This window comes from Palaemon carinicauda, chromosome 43 (assembly GCF_036898095.1).
Source record: "Palaemon carinicauda isolate YSFRI2023 chromosome 43, ASM3689809v2, whole genome shotgun sequence".
Lineage (NCBI taxonomy): Eukaryota > Metazoa > Arthropoda > Malacostraca > Decapoda > Palaemonidae > Palaemon > Palaemon carinicauda.
Genome location: NC_090767.1, coordinates 55943355 through 55960854, shown reverse-complemented (window position 1 = coordinate 55960854; position 17500 = coordinate 55943355). Strand labels below are relative to the sequence as shown.

Below are 17500 nucleotides of genomic sequence, written 5' to 3'. Positions count from 1 at the left end.
AATAGGTCCTTCTCAGGATTTGAGAAAGTTTTAGGGATCACGAAACGCTGAAAGGAGACAGAGGGAATAGGTCCTTCTCAGGATTTGAGAAAGTTTTAGGGATCACGAAACGCTGAAAGGAGACAGAGGGAATAGGTCCTTCTCAGGATTTGAGAAAGTTTTAGGGATCACGAAACGCTGAAAGGAGACAGAGGGAATAGGTCCTTCTCAGGATTTGAGAAAGTTTTAGGGATCACGAAACGCTGAAAGGAGACAGAGGGAATAGGTCCTTCTCAGGATTTGAGAAAGTTTTAGGGATCACGAAACGCTGAAAGGAGACAGAGGGAATAGGTCCTTCTCAGGATTTGAGAAAGTTTTAGGGATCACGAAACGCTGAAAGGAGACAGAGGGAATAGGTCCTTCTCAGGATTTGAGAAAGTTTTAGGGATCACGAAACGCTGAAAGGAGACAGAGGGAATAGGTCCTTCTCAGGAATTGAGAAAGTTTTAGGGATCACGAAACGCTGAAAGGAGACAGAGGGAATAGGTCCTTCTCAGGATTTGAGAAAGTTTTAGGGATCACGAAACGCTGAAAGGAGACAGAGGGAATAGGTCCTTCTCAGGATTTGAGAAAGTTTTAGGGATCACGAAACGCTGAAAGGAGACAGAGGGAATAGGTCCTTCTCAGGATTTGAGAAAGTTTTAGGGATCACGAAACGCTGAAAGGAGACAGAGGGAATAGGTCCTTCTCAGGAATTGAGAAAGTTTTAGGGATCACGAAACGCTGAAAGGAGACAGAGGGAATAGGTCCTTCTCAGGATTTGAGAAAGTTTTAGGGATCACGAAACGCTGAAAGGAGACAGAGGGAATAGGTCCTTCTCAGGATTTGAGAAAGTTTTAGGGATCACGAAACGCTGAAAGGAGACAGAGGGAATAGGTCCTTCTCAGGATTTGAGAAAGTTTTAGGGATCACGAAACGCTGAAAGGAGACAGAGGGAATAGGTCCTTCTCAGGATTTGAGAAAGTTTTAGGGATCACGAAACGCTGAAAGGAGACAGAGGGAATAGGTCCTTCTCAGGAATTGAGAAAGTTTTAGGGATCACGAAACGCTGAAAGGAGACAGAGGGAATTCAAAGCTTTGAGATAAAAGTGCAGAAAAAGTCGCGAAGCAGGAAATTGGAAAAGTCCTTCTTGATTTCTAAGGAGAGTTGTAATACTCCCAGATGATATAAAACCTTTAATATTCAACTCGACAGAACAATTAGGGAAAGAATATTTGAATAAAAGAAATAACGAGATCCATTTGTGGCTGGTAAAGAACCAACAGTCACCTAACTTGCCCTATATGATTTCGAGGGAAATGTTTCAATATTATTATTATCATTATTATTATTATTATTATTATTATCATCATCATCATCATCATTATTATTTGCTAAACTACATCCCCAATTGGAAAAGCAGGATGCTATAAGCCCAGGGGCTCCCACAGGGAAAAAAGCTTAGTGAGGAAAGGAAACTAGGAAAAATAGATAATTTTAAGAACAATAACATTAAAATAAATATATCCTAAATAAACTATAAAACTTTAGCAAAACAGGAGGAAGAGAAATTAGATAGAATAGTGTGCCCGAGTGTACCCTCAGGCAGGAGAACTGCTAACCCAAGACAGTGGAAGGCCATGGTACAGAGGCTATGGCACTACCCAAGACTGGAGAACAATAACACAGTATCAGGAAGCCAGAAAACTCCGTAGGCTAACACGGCATTGAAAAAGCATTAATAGTTACACAAAAAGTTGGTAACAACAATTTGTCTACAAAATGGTAGTCTCTTGAAGGTAAAAAGTGAAGGTTTTCATACTTAAGAGATATCACCATCTTCAAACAATAAGATAATCGAATGGCAATAAAAATCTATATCTTTTTTTAATATAGTTATATATGGGGCAATACAAATGTTCGAGGAAGGATAAATTCATTTACAAACATGTATAAGGAAAAAGGTAGTGGATGGAGTGTGAAATTGATGATGATTGCAAATGATGCAATACTGAATGTGGAGTTTGAGGATAACCTATAGAAACTAGTGAAAGAATTGCAAAGCTTTTGCAAGAAGAAAAACTAGTGAAAGAATTGCAAAGCTTTTGCAAGAAGAAAAACTAGTGAAAGAATTGCAAAGCTTTTGCAAGAAGAAAAACGAGTGAAAGAATTGCAAAGCTTTTGCAAGAAGAAAAACTAGTGAAAGAATTGCAAAGCTTTTGCAAGAAGAAAAACGAGTGAAAGAATTGCAAAGCTTTTGCAAGAAGAAAAACTAGTGAAAGAATTGCAAAGCTTTTGCAAGAAGAAAAACGAGTGAAAGAATTGCAAAGCTTTTGCAAGAAGAAAAACGAGTGAAAGAATTGCAAAGCTTTTGCAAGAAGAAAAACGAGTGAAAGAATTGCAAAGCTTTTGCAAGAAGAAAGAGTTAAATGTGAACCATAATAAGATTTAGAAGCCTTGAATGTTAATATGGATGGGTGAAGAAAAGAAGCCATTTTCTCATAAAGATATTTTGAGTAAATATATCGCTTGATGGTGGGATGAGAAAGAAGACTCAAAGAAAAGAAGCAAAGAAGATAACAGGACGTGTAAAAACAGATGGAGGCAAAACAGAATATTAATGAAAGCCAAAGTTACAAGGCTTAAAGAACCGGAGCTAAATCTCTTTTATAGATAAGAAGTTTGGATGTTTAATATAAATAAACTACAATTGAGATAACATTTTCACATTACACATAAGAAACAAAAAGGTAAGAAAAGTAGAGATCCATAAACAAGCGTTACAGAGAGAGAGAGAGAGAGAGAGAGAGAGAGAGAGAGAGAGTCAGATACCATATTTCTATTTTTTTTTAGTTTACTCATAAAAAATAACGACTATAGTTTGAAAAACCAGATTTAAAAAGTCACTTTATATAAATTCCATAGCATATTTTGCCCTCGTTAAAAATGACCAAACTATAGAAAAAAAAGAGAAAATCAGAGATTTGAAAAGTGATGTTAGCCCCCACAAAATCACTCTGTTTACCCACTCTTTTAATGAATTGCGTCGCTTTACTTCCAGAAATATCCCTCGTGAAAAAGGTATTTAGAGTTTTCCAAAAAATAAAAATGAGATCCTGAGCTAATTCGCGTCTTTGATAAATTTGATGAACTGACATTTTTCAGTGTCTCTGGTCTTTTCAAAACATGTCGTCCCATGGGCTTACAGTTCCTGTCAGGGAGGGTGGGAGGGTTCAATTATACTCTAAGAAAACTCTGAAGGTGATTTTTAAAAGTATTCTGATTCTCGTTACACTTTCTTTTCCCAGGAAAGTTTGATATAAAGTCGTAAACTCTTCCACTTTTATGATTAGTGTTTATATAAGTTCTGAAATATATTATGGCTTTGAACCAATATAGGTCTCCCTCATAAACAAAATTTGAACTAAAGCCTAAGAACATCTCTTCTCTATTTTGATATCAAACAGAGCTTACTTCGAGAATATCTCATTTGGATAAGATATCGGTAAACGGTTACAAAATAAAATGTAAAGGAGAAACAGGACTGGAATGAAATGGTTAGTCATTAACCCAGAAAAACATTGACCATACTAAGATTTGTGTACTTCAAATAACAGTATCATTTCTCTCTTCCTCTTTTATCCGTTAGTTTTTCAATTCATAAATAAATCCTCAATCATAGCTGGACAATTTCTAAAACGGAAAGCCAAGAATAATTGGTGTTTAATGATAAAGAACTGAAAATTTCATAATATACAAGAATCAAAGCAAAAAAAAAAAAAAAGATATTAGCTTAACAGGGTGAACCTTAACTATTGTTATTCCTACGCTAAATGACTATTCAAATAGTAATAGTTGTTTCAACATTAGAGTGACTCAGATGAAAATAGAAAACTTATGGAAAAGCATAATCAAAAAATTTAATAACACCACGAATAAAACAACTAACTATTACCAGATGACATGAAATAACCAGAGAATATATCATAACAAAAAGTATCAATATCAATTACTATTATTATTATTATTATTATTATTATTATTATTATTATTATTATTATTATTATTATTATTATTATTATTATTACTGTCCAAGCTACAACCCTAGTTGGAAAAGCAAAGTGCTATAAGCCCAGGGGCTCCAACAGGGAAAAAATAGCCCAGTGTGGAAAGAAAATAAGGAAATAAATAAAAGAAGAGAATAAATTAACAATAAATCAATCTAAAAAAAAAGTAACAACGTCAAAACAGATATGTCATATATAAACTATAAAAAGACTTATGTCAGCCTGGTCAACATAAAAACATTTGCTCCAACTTTGAACTTTTGAAGTTCTACTGATTCAACTACCCTAAGAATAGGAAGATCATTCCACAACTTGGTAACAGCTGGAATAAAACTTCTAGAGTACTGCGTAGTATTGAGCCTTGTGATGGAGAAGGCCTGGCTATTAGAATTAACTGCCAAATTAGTATTACGAACAGGATAGAATTGTCCAGGGAGATCTGAATGTAAAGGATGGTCAGAGTTATGAAAAATCTTATGCAACATGCATAATGAACTAATTGAACGACGGTGCCAGAGATTAATATCTAGATCAGGAATAAGAAATTTAATAGACCGTAAGTTTCTGTCCAACAAATTAAGATGAGAATCAGCAGCTGAAGACCAGACAGGTGAACAGTACTCAAAACAAAGTAGAATAAAACAATTAAAACACTTCTTCAGAATAGATTGATCACCGAAAATCTTGAAAGACTTTCTCAATAAGCCAATTTTTTGTGCAATTGAAGAAGACACAGACCTTATATGTTTCTCAAAAGTAAATTTGCTGTCGAGAGTCACACCTAAAAGTCATAAATTTAAAGAAACATTGTTAATACTGAGATCTGGATGTTGAGGAGCCACCGTCCTTGACCTACTTATAATCATACTTTGAGTTTTGTTAGGATTCAACTTCATACCCCATAATTTGCACCATGCACTAATTCTAGCTAAATCTCTATTAAGGGATTCACCAACCCCAGATCTACATTCAGGGGATGGAATTGATGCAAAGAGAGTAGCATCATCTGCATATGCAACAAGCTTGTTTTCTAGGCCAAACCACATGTCATGTGTATATAGTATGAAAAGTAATGGGCCAAGAACACTACCCTGTGGAACACCGGATATCACATTCCTATAATCACTATGGTGCCCATCAACAACAACTCTTTGAGATCTATTACTTAAAAAATCAATAATAATGCTAAGAAACGACCCACCCACTCCCAACTGTTTTAGTTTGAAAATAAGGGCCTCATGATTAACACGGTCAAAGGCAGCACTAAAATCAAGGCCAATCATACGAACTTCCTGACCACAATCAAGGGATTTCTGTACAGCCTTGGGGATTGTAAGAAGGGCATCACATGCTCCAAGGCCTTTACGAAAACCAAATTGCAAACTAGGGAGTAGATGATTACCTTCAGTAAACCTATTAAGACGGTTTGCCAGAAGACTTTCAAAAACTTTAGATAATATGGGAGTTATGGAAATTGGGCGGTAATCAGTGGGACTTGAGCTACCACAAACACATTTACATAGAGGAGTAACATTACCAATTCTCCAACTAGTGCTAAAAGCTCCTCTTCTTGCTAACTGACGGGAGTACACACTGTACGTCGTTTCCTACAGGATGGGAAGTGCATCAATCGTATTGTTATTACTTGGAGCCACCCAGATTCACCCCCGCCTTTTGTTAACTTCTCTTTCCTCCCTTGTTTACCGTCATGTGAACTATGCAGAATGCCAGATGAAAAGCAGTGGTGCTTCAAATGCTGGGGTATCGGTCACATCTCACGATATTGTACTGCCCCTGAAAAGTGTGCATTTTGTGCTGCTGAGCATGACAGTCGGACCTGCCCTCATCGCCCCCCTGTACCACCCACAGTGGTTGACACTGCTTCGGCATCAACATCACGCTCATTACCTCTACCTACACCAGACACCTCACATTGGAAATGCCCGAGATGTAATGAGCCCGGAGTCAATGTGTGGCATGGCTATACCAGACGATCACGCACTGCATCAAACCAGCATATTGCACAACAGCTTCCAATGCCATCAATCAAACCCACCGTTGCTGCCTCCTCACAAGTGTCTACACTTCGTAATGCTGTAGATGTCCTCAAGTCTCGATGTGACTCCCTTACATCACGTTTTGAAGCCATTGAATCTCGTTTAGAGAGCATGCACACTCGCATGGACAGTCTCGTAGCCTCCTTTGACCATCTAACTTCTAAATTTGCTACTAATGATACCACACTACAATCTCTCGTTGAAGCTCAGCAGGTTGTTATCACATCAGTTACTACACTCGCTGAGAAACTTGACTCACTTGCTACACGTCTTGAGAGTGTTACTAATCCCCATACAGGACCTTTGCCCCGTGATACACCACCAATGCATACCCGTGTCACCACTGCCTCTTCATCTAGTCGCCGTTCTTCCAAGGGACATGTTCGATAACCAAGTGAAGCTTAATATTATTTTGTGGAATGCCTGTGGTATTACAAACTGGGCAAAACTTTCTGCACTTAAAGGAATTGTACATAGTCACCACCCAGACGTTATTCTAATTCAGGAAGCTTTTGTTGGTAATGCTCAGCCAAGGGAAGAAGCTCCCTCGCTCACTGGATATGTGTCCTACGTCCATTTAGTAAGACATGGCCTCATCACCTATATACGTACTTCAATCCAGCATAGACTTCTCCCAAACTCTGAGGATGAAGATACAACATTTCAATTATGTGAGATTACTGTTGGCGGAGGCACCTTACGACTGTGCAATGTATATGCAGAACCAGGTAGGATAAATACAGCCAAGCTTCTAGCCCCAACCCTCCGTGGTATGGTTTACATGGGAGATTTTAATGCCCGTCATCCAGATTTGGGAGATCTTGCTGGCACTGTGAACCGCAATGGGAACCTACTTCTAGGATACATTCGTCGAAATCAACTGACTCGCTGGGACACGGGTGGATCTACGTATGCACGAGGTGGTACTTTGGATCACATCTTGACCTGTGGACTCGTACCTTCCCGAGTCAATTGTGTAACGGTTCCTACGCTCTTCTCTGATCACATTGGTCTCAGCATCCATTATTCCTTTCCCGCTATACCTACTCCAACACACAATCGCACTTGCATCACAATTCCCCCTAAGTACCAGCCTACGTACATTTCATATATGACTAACCTTCGACCTACATTTGACCTCCACTGTCCGGAGAAACTTTACTCCTTACTTGTTAGTACCACACATGCTTTCCACACACAATATATCAGAAAGCCTCATATCAGGCATCGTGTTAGTGCTATGACACTGGATAATCGAATTTCTCAGGCAGAAAAGAAGGCAATGGATGATGGCCTTGCCTTTATGAGACAACCAAGTCCTGAGACTCTGCACCAGTATCAACTATCGAGAGATGATCTAGTTGCTCTACAGCAATGTGTACAAACAGATTCCTGGCACAAATTAACAGACAGCATCAACCATCAAACAAGCATTGGTTCCATGTGGCACCTCATCAACAGGATTGTGAAAAAGAAACCCCCAAGTGTCCTCCACCACAGCCCTGCTCAGTATGCACAGGACCTTATTGATGAGTGGTCAGCACAGTCACGAACCATCAACCTTCCAGCTCATATACAAGACTCTCTCTCTTCACAAAAAACCATCGTGCCTTACGTCTCAGTTCTGGCTTACTGAGCAGTGATGAAGAGGATGATGTACCCATAACTAAGGAAGAGCTACGACGTGCCTTAGTAAGGAGTAAGAAGTCAGCTCCTGGTGATGATGGCATCACCTATGCAGTCCTTTGCACACTCATAAAAATACCTGGCAACCCTCTCCTCCGGCTCTACAACCTCTGTCTCTGCTTGGGATATGTGCCCCTAGCATGGACTCATAGTACAATTGTACCCGTTCCCAAGCCTAGCACTGACAAATTTCGTCCTATCTCCCTCACCTCCTGTTTCTGCAAAGTATTTGAACGTATTCTCCTCTCACGCCTCATGTTCCGGCTGCAAGATAAGCTTTCGTCTAGAATATACGGCTTCCTACCCCAACGAGGAACACATCATTGTCTCATGGAGCTCTACACTCGTCTCTCCCCAACCAGTGTTGTAGCCTTCATTGATTTGAAAAGTGCATTTGACGTTGCAAATAGAGACATTATTTTAGACCAGCTTATTGATTTTGGAATCAAGGGAAACCTTTTGAGGTGGATACGTGGATATCTTCGAAATAGAGTCTCTCGTGTGCTGTTTAAGGGAGCATTGAGCACTGCAAAGGAATTTGAACTTGGTACTCCACAAGGGGGAGTACTTAGTACATTTTTATTCAATATCCTCCTACATCGCCTTCTTTCCTTACTTCCTGATACTGATAACACAACCATCACTTGCTACGCAGACGATATTTGCATTCATTCAACCTCTCCGGATCACTTGCAACGCTTCCTTTCTTCCTTCTATGAATCAGCATCCTCCTGTGGTCTTATCTCCCCAGGAAAAAGTAGAATCTTCTCCCCAAGGCCAGCAAGGAATATACCAGAATTTACTGTGGGGAACAATGTTGTACCTTTATGCACACAATATATTTACTTGGGAGCGCCAGTGTGAATTACACCATCCATTCCAGCGAGACAGAGAGTACATCCCATTGTTCAAGATCTGCTGGCCCGGTTACAGCGACGCCTGACTCCTCTCAAGTGGCTTACTAATTATTCTGCAGGAGTATCTATCCCAGTTGCCAGAACCATATATATTGCTTTCATCCGCTCAGTGATAGATTATCTTTCCCCTGCAGCATTGAGACTCATTCTAGGTTGTCCAGCATCCACTAGAATTGTAAACATGCAACACGAACTCCGTCTCCCTCCACTCGTTGAGAGAATATACTCCAATGTCACCTACTTCAGTATCAAATGCCTGTATAACCCTCACCTGTCTCCTCACTATTCAAACATCATCAGAACTTCTCTCGATCTAGACGCACCTCGTCCACAACTACGCCAGGGGGGACGTACACTAGTTAGTACTGTCTGTTCAAGCATTCGGGGGCTTGACATCAACATCGTGGCAGAGAATGTGGATCATGGCCTTGCACCCTGGCAGACTCCTGTGCCAGAAATCTCTTACACTCCAGTCTCTAAGACTGACTTGCCTCAACTTCAACAACAACGTGCATTGGAGACCATCGACAGACTATCCTCGTCCCTCAGTGTAGCCCATCACCTCTACACAGACGGCTCCCTACAGCAGGATGGCAGTGCTGGATGTGCTGTTTTCTCCCCCACTTTGGAACCCCCGCCAGAGGGCTGGACAGGCCGTCGCCTCCCAAAGTCATCAAGCTCCACGTATTGTGAACTACATGGACTTCTAGATGCAGTTATTTTAATCACATGGACCAGAAACAACGGCTTGATCATCTGCGACTCGCAACCAGCACTCCAAGCCCTTTCATCACATAAGCCAGCATACCAGCCCCTGGTTACACAAATACATAGGCAACTAGACTGGCCAACATGAGCTCACTGGTAGTGCACTTCCTATGGATTCCCTCTCACGTGGGTCTTCTGGCTAACAACACCGTTGACCATCTCGCAAAGGCTGCCTGTCAACTGGATCCTCCAGATGTTGATGCTCCTAGTCCATCTCTCCTGTGCTGCAGAAAAATGGTGCGCCAAGCTGCTCGCTCACCTACTCATCATCGTAGTAATGCCGAGAGAGCCACCAGTATATCAATACAGCATTATGATCACTTCTTTCCTCACCAACATAAATATCGCCGCAGTGGACTCATGGTTCGTCAAAATAACGTGATTTGTGCGCGTCTTAGGCTGGGTTGGCGACCAGTTTGGCAGGTGGCTGAGCAAGATGGAGTTCCTCACTTCTCCTCCTGTAGGTTATGTGACGCACCCAACGCCAACACCCTGGAACACTATTGCCTAGAATGTCCTCTTGTTAGTGACATATTACCCCAAAGACTCACAGTAGTTGATACATGTAAAAGATTATTGACAGATAATGATTTGCTCGATGAGATCCTCATGCGCCATCCTCACTTTGGTGGATATTGAATAATCAGCTGTTTTGTAATGTTAATCAAAGATAGGTACAACCTACCTAAGAAATCAAACTAAATTTAATTTGTATTCCATATGAATTCATTTGCATAACCATAAATATATAGAAATGAGCAATATTATTTTTGATATGTACTAAATATCTGTCTATACTTTATTTTGTATTCCTTTGTATAGCCTTCATTATATGCTATAGATGTAAACAATACTGTTTAGATATGTACTTAAATGTCTGTATATACTTTTTTTTTTTTATTCTTTAGGTATAACTGAATTACAATGTAGATGTAAACAATATTACTGTATTACCATGTACTCAAATGTCTGACGCCAATGGGCGCAATAAATTGATTAAAACAAAATCTCTCTCTCTCTCTCTCTCTCTCTCTCTCTCTCTCTCTCTCTCTCTCTCTCTCTCTCTCTCTCTCTCTCTCTATGGTTAAGAATTGGCTCTGTGACAGATTTTCCTTTTAGTCTTTGTGGTCTGGCAGTGCTTACCGAAAGATGTCAGAGTCTCTCTCCTTTTTTTCCAAGGATTCTTACGACGTCCAAAGAAGCACAGAGGAAAAGGGTTCATACCCTGATTCTGATCGTCTGATTGATCTCTGTTTGTACCGGAGAACCAGTGACAAAGGTCCGTCATCGTGAAAACGTGACCCTCAGCGGTACGATAACATTCCCCAATACTGAATGTCTGTGCTATCCCCAGTGAAGCCGGAGATTCGATGAAAAAGGGACTGTAATAATGAAACTGTGAAATCCTCATCGGTATCACATTGTTAACTCCGGTTCTGGACGTCTGCTTGATCTCTGTTTGTACGGGAGATCGGGTAGCAAAGGCCAGTCACCGTGAGATCGTGACCGTCACCGATACGATAACATTAACCTCAATGAATGTTTGTGTTATCTCCAGCGAAGCCGGAGATTCGATGAAAAAAGGGGCCGTAAAGGTGTAATTGAGATCAAACATGACAAAGGTTCGTGTGCAAAAGGCCTCAGCCGGAGTCTGAGTGCCGGATTTCACCGTTGCACTCCAAATATCTGACTAGTTCTCACCCAATGAGTATCCATTATAGCGGAGTATAACCCAAGGCGGAACTAGGCATAACTCAAGGCGGAGCTAAGGGTGTCGGTATAAAACGACCCCAATTAATGACTCATACACCAACGTTCCTACTAATAGTGTTAGCTATATTAACAGTAACCACATCAATAAAACGTGTATAACATTAAACGTACTATCATCAACTCTGATAATAAGAGGAGGCCTGAATAACTCGTGAACGTATAAAAACGGAGAACGGGAAATTCACCTCTCTTACTCGAGCTAATAAACGAGCACCCTATGCTCTCACTCTCAAAGTTACATAATAAAAGCTAACATCACACAATAATATAAGAAAAGTAAAAAAATTGATTGCTTTATTTTATTTTTTATTTTTTCCTTTTTCTTTTTCTTTTTTAGTCATTATAATAACCAAGAACGAAGAATAACGACAACGTAACCAATAAATAAGGATATAGTCTAAATCGAGCCTTCCTGGGGCGAGTACAAACTAACAGACTAAATCGCTAAACGTTTAAATCGCTCTTCGCCCAATACCATTGTTGGCACTATAATATCCAAATGTTTGTATATGTGTAATTTACCTAATGTCTGTTAACGACATAAGGATAAATAACTTAAAGCAATCTGCCGACCTCCGAGGGTCGGGGAAGCAGTGACATGCCCTTAAAATAAATATAAACACCAGCCTTAGCTAAAGGCAAGGCAAATATAAGTGTTAAGTGTATGGGCGACCTCCGGTGAAGCCGGAGCGTAATGAGATGTCCTGAATAATGCAGCCTTAGCCAAAGGCAAGGCAAATATAAGTGTGAAGTGTATGGGCGACCTCCGGTGACGCCGGAGGATAATGAGATACCCTGAATAATTCAATTGTGGCTAATAATTCAATTGTGAAGATATAAAAGCCAAGCCGCAGCTAAAGGCTAAGGCTTAGATCATAGCAAAGCGTATTTACGATCTCCGGTGAGGCCGGAGGGAGAAGAAAGGTCCTGAATAATTATTGTGAATAAAAACACAATTGTAATAACAATGGCTATTGTGGATATGGCCGGGGCCTGAGACCGCAGTAAGGGCCACCGGAGGGTCGTATCTAAACAATATGAAGCCCGTCCCATGCAGTAAACAATATATAAATATAACAATAGAATGAAAGTCATTGAGAATCCCTCAAGCCGGAGTAGAACTCAAGGCAGAGTGGAAAACGTTCATAAACTACTCCCGAGCCGTAACGGGGAGAGGACGAAACACGGACCAAAATAACGCTAACAATTGAAAAGTCACGAAAAATAAATAACTCGTAAGTTATCATCCACCCAGAGGGGGAGAGGTGAGGGAGGGAGAACCCGTTGAACGCACAAAACGGAAAACGGGAAATCCGCTCAACCACCGGAGCTAAGAAAGAAAACGAGAGAAAGGGGTAACTCGTGACTGCGAACAGAAAACGGGGACCCCAAGCTCTCGCTCTCTTGGACACAAAAACAGGACTAAAAATCACACAACACTATTATAAACTTATAAAATAAAAATGTACATCCATATAACACTACAATCGAAGAATAGCATCTGCTAAAACTTAAAATAGCACAGTCGAGTGACGAACGCCTCGGTGGGGCGGGTACTAAACAAATACAAAGCTAGATCGCTATCTCGTTCGTAGGCTGGACTTGCTAGCAAAAAGTCGCATGAGCATAAATACACAAAAAAAAAAAAATAATAACGGTTCTAAAGGCATAAGGCCAGGGACTTAACCAAGAACCTAAGTGACAGAGTACTAAACGGGCAGACAAAGATGAATTCCCAAACAAGTGAACAAACAATGGCCGCCATGAAAGGCCAGACGGGAATAATAAAACAGACTATACTGGATATAAAACAAAAGCCCGGTACAATAAAAAACTGTCAAAACAAACTATGGTACTTAACATTGGAATGTGTGAAGATGGAGCTTTGGACATGACAAAATAAATCCACGATTGACAAAAAAAAAAGACCGAGAGCACCACAAACAAATTCAACACTTAAGATTCCAAAAGAAGGATGTCGTTCAGATGGCGCTCGCGTCGTGGCGTAGTGGTGTGGCGCTGGTGCTTGGCTAGGGCCGTTGTATCGGCCCATCCCTTTGACGAAGGAATTAACTAAATGGAAGACAACCTGTGAATAGTGGTTTTCACGCGCCTTTGCTTTATACACGACACCCAAAAGGTGCTCGCGCGAGGGTAGTAACCTCAGCATTCCATGCTTTTATCTTTCTCTGGTATAATTGGAAGGTTTTATCAGAAAAGATACATAAGAAGGACTCTTTTCACCGGGCGCCACAGGTCTCTCCCCAGAAATAGATTTTTCCTTCGTCAAAATCCCTTAATTGTTATCAGAATAGAGCTTTAAGTAACCAATAAAAGAATAATTGTTATTTTAATAGTAATTCATACTCCTTGTAAACAACAGCTCAGTTACTTATGATAAAATTATACTTTGTAAACAAACACGCGCAGATATTCAAAACAAAAAACATATCGTTTGTATGTATGTGTATACATGTTAATATAAAACCAGTTTTAATGAAAATAATTACAAAAACATTCAAATTCCTACCAGAAATATTGTTTTATCATTGAAAATAATAAGTTGAAAAAGTTCACAAGGGATTTTGCGAGAAGAAATAGAAAATTGCGCTCAAGAGGCTTATAGCAGTTCTCGGGTTAAAAATGAATTGTGAATATGGTCTTCATCCCCTTCCTGATGATATGTCACTTTCCCAGTTACTTTTGGATTGTAACAGTGAAGAGATGAAGATGAGGACAATAGAAAAAGTTAATTTCAATTTTAATGCCACTGAAGCAGCAATCTCTTTCAAGAAAACCTGCTTTACAGAGGGTTAGCTTCCGGAATATTTGATAGTGAATATAAGGAGCAGAATCTTAATCTGTACTCCTCAAAAAATATTACTTTTATTTCTACGTGTGGAGTTTAATTGTTAGCAACGCATTGGGAACTAATTCATTTTCTATATCTAAATACTAGAAAAAGAAATAGGAATGTAATATATTTTGTATTTTTTATTGAATTTGATTTTAAATGCATATAGCTTGTATATTTTATATATTTTAATTTTATGTTGGATATACTTATATGATATGGCTGTTTTTAATTAAAAGGGAGAATCTTCGCACCAAGAAAATGTTGAGGATGATAAAGAACAGAGAATTAGAAGCATTTCACACAAGTCTGTCTAATTGCAGACTCTCTCTCTCTCTCTCTCTCTCTCTCTCTCTCTCTCTCTCTCTCTCTCTCAAGAGCATGGGCCTATGCAACTTTATCGCTGTCCTTAAGGTTCAAAGGTTACTCATGAATGGCAGAGGCAAGTGACCATAATAACACCTTAGCTGAAGGACAATGCCCTTGAGACTGACCATATATGCATAACCCCCTCTCCACCCATAGTAGCACAAGGCTGGACAATCTAACAAGCAAGCATAGAAGAGTTTTACAAGCAAGAGTCCATGCCTTGCATAAGGCAAGGCAATCTCTGCTCAGTTCCCAGACTGAGAGGATCTCTCTCTGCCAGTGCTAGTACCTGCTTACCCGGTACAGGGGACAAAATTCTCCCGTCTGTGCCTGCCATGTCTGTCTTCTATTTAGGTGTCTGGGCATGGACTCACTTATACAATGAGAACAAACACTGCAAGAAGTATTCAGAGAACTGCAGATGGCAATTCTGCAGGAATTATGAATGGCACAGAGTCAACATATTCACTCTTGTTGTTGTAGGAATCAAGAGCAAAACTGTCCAGGATGAATTTTTCTCCAATCACCAAGTCAAATGCAACTGCAGAGACTGCGAGTTTGCATCAGAAAAAGTACCAGCTATTTTGTGAAGCACAGATCCTTTGACCTTTCAACCATCAAGTGTAAACCACGTCCAACTGCCCGAACCACCTCTTCAAAGGGCAACACTTCGAAGACCACAGCTACATCTCCTGTTGTAACCAGAACTCCTATACAGGCCTAATCTCGTGTGCCTGTAGGAACACCAGCGACCAAGAAGAGGAGAGCTAAAGACCCACCTGCTGGTTCCACACCTTCCCTTGCTGCCGCACCACTGACCAGTGCTCCTGCACAAAGCGCTAATACATCAGCCATGGACACCAACCCTTCTGCTACCACTCCCGAACCATCGCTGAATGGCGTTTACCTCACTGTGAAACGAATGGCTTAGACCCTGATAGAAAGACTTCGGCAGGAAGATCCAGCGATGGTTCTACTCCTTGATAAAACGCCTTCTGCTCCAACTCCAGCTGTTGAACCAGACCCAGAGCCACGACCCACCGTAATCGATCCAAAGCCGCTACCTTAGGTGGTATCCTTCATTTAGGTCGTATTTCTTTTCTTTGTTTTACTTAGGAAATATAGTTTTTCATATTCAATTTCTTGTGTTCCAAACATCTTAAGTTGAAAAATGCAGTCTCGGACAAATGTCAACATCAAGAGTAATCAAATTACACCTGGAACACCAATTATTTTCTTGTTGAGGTTATTTTACTGATAAAGTTAAGGGTGTCTGGTTCCAGTTTAACGTTAGCCTCCATTTCTTCCATCAGGTAGAGAGATGTCTAAAAAGCCTTCGATTTAAGGGTGCCGGTTTAGTATGTGGCCTACCTTTCAAATACGGCCTACGCAATTCTATCTGTTTTAGTATGTGGCCTAACCTAACCTTACATAACCTAACCTTACATATTTGAGAGTAGGCTGTTCCTTTTACCTCCTTGCAAGCTCTCATCGATAGCGAGTCTTATTAATTCCATATTTTAGTAGATTCTGGTATTCAAAGAAAGTTTATATGTTTTTCGTATGCATTGTGTAATTTATCGCACTAACATTTTAAGATGATGTGAAAAGTTGCAAGATTATGGAGCGTTCATCCGAAAACAAGCTCCTGCCGTTGACTTCGGCCGGTATTATTAAATACTTTATAGTCTCTTTTCATTAACAATATTTATTGACAAAACATCTGAGGGAGAAATTTAGGTTAGTAAATAAGTTTTGGTTAAAGTAATGTCTTTGAGGTACAAGCATTACAAATTTAACTTCTTTGTGGTATAAATAATACTAATAAATTGTCTTTGAAGTATGAACAGTACAATTTGATCTGACGAGCAGTTTGAAAAATTTGTAGGTAAGGTGACGGTTGACCAGAGTTGTATAGGTAGTAGTTACCTAAAGTAGGTGATCTGAGAGTATCATAATTTGTGAACTAAGAGAGAATGTAAAGGTAGAGGCCACTAGACAACATTGCCCAGAGGTCATACCTCTCAAAGCTTTTGTGAAAGATTTACCAGAATGTTACAATTCCTAGGAATATCTGATCTCGTCATGCACGTGGGTTCTCTTGTTGGAGAAAATAGTGACACCCTTAGAAGGTGTCGCTGCTTTAATGGCCGCCTTCTGCTTCAGGATGGTGCCTATCGTAGATGGATTCCGGCCATACTCCTTGGCGATCGCACTTAAACGCATGCCAGACTCGTACTTTTTTACGATTTCAAGTTTCGTCTCCATCGAGAGCATCGTCTTCTTTCCTTCGGCAACATTCTTGGGACCCATGGCTACAATAATAAGTAATATAATACACTACGTACGTTATATACAGTACTATGTATAGTAAACACTAATACAGTACAGTGCACAGTAACGAACGTTTAATAACGATAACACATGGCATACGAATGTACTGTATATTAACACTACGTCAAACAAGCGAAAGCACACAATGTCTATTAACGATACCGCGGTCGGAACGAAAAGAGAGAGAGAGAGATGAACGCCCGTGCGTAAGCAAGCTGGGATAGTTGCCAACCAATAGGAAAGCAGGATCTTATGGCGTCAGCTAGCATCTGAGTAGGGAGATAACCAATGGGTGAGCGGGAGGCTGTAAGTTTTATATTCCCATTAAATATTTATCATTACGTATATTTAAATATACAAGAAAATTACATTTATTATGTGTGTATATTTATAAGTGAAATGGTGTTTGAAATAAATGAACGGACATTGTCATAAGCCATCCTGAAATGCGGAAAATCAAAGCTCTTGCCGGATTTTTTCTTTTCAGAAAAAAGAGCCTGTGTTTGGCCAAATCTTATTATTGAGTCAATTTTGAAAATAATACCAAAGAGGAATCATTCATCAATTATTTACAAATTGTATTGTTTTGAAGAATTTTTACATAGAAAGTTTTGTCTGTGATAAAAACTCCCCAGTCAATGAGATGACCTAGAACG

The 17500-nt window shown here is 39.9% G+C and overlaps 1 protein-coding gene and 1 long non-coding RNA gene across 2 annotated transcripts in view; one reads left to right on the top strand and one right to left on the bottom strand.

Moving 5' to 3' along the window:
* LOC137633408 (uncharacterized) overlaps window positions 1-17500 on the bottom strand; it is a 437361-nt gene that overhangs the window by 270210 nt on the left and 149651 nt on the right. The window lies entirely within an intron of this gene.
* LOC137633490 (uncharacterized) lies at window positions 5811-6533 on the top strand. The gene has a single exon (XM_068365788.1). It carries the CDS (start codon window positions 5811-5813, stop codon window positions 6531-6533), a length of 723 nt encoding a protein of 240 aa, XP_068221889.1.

What these genes read in the sequence shown, in the direction of transcription:
- LOC137633490 (XM_068365788.1), top strand. Translation starts at nt 5,811, where the DNA reads ATGCCAGATGAAAAGCAGTGGTGCTTCAAATGCTGGGGTATCGGTCAC.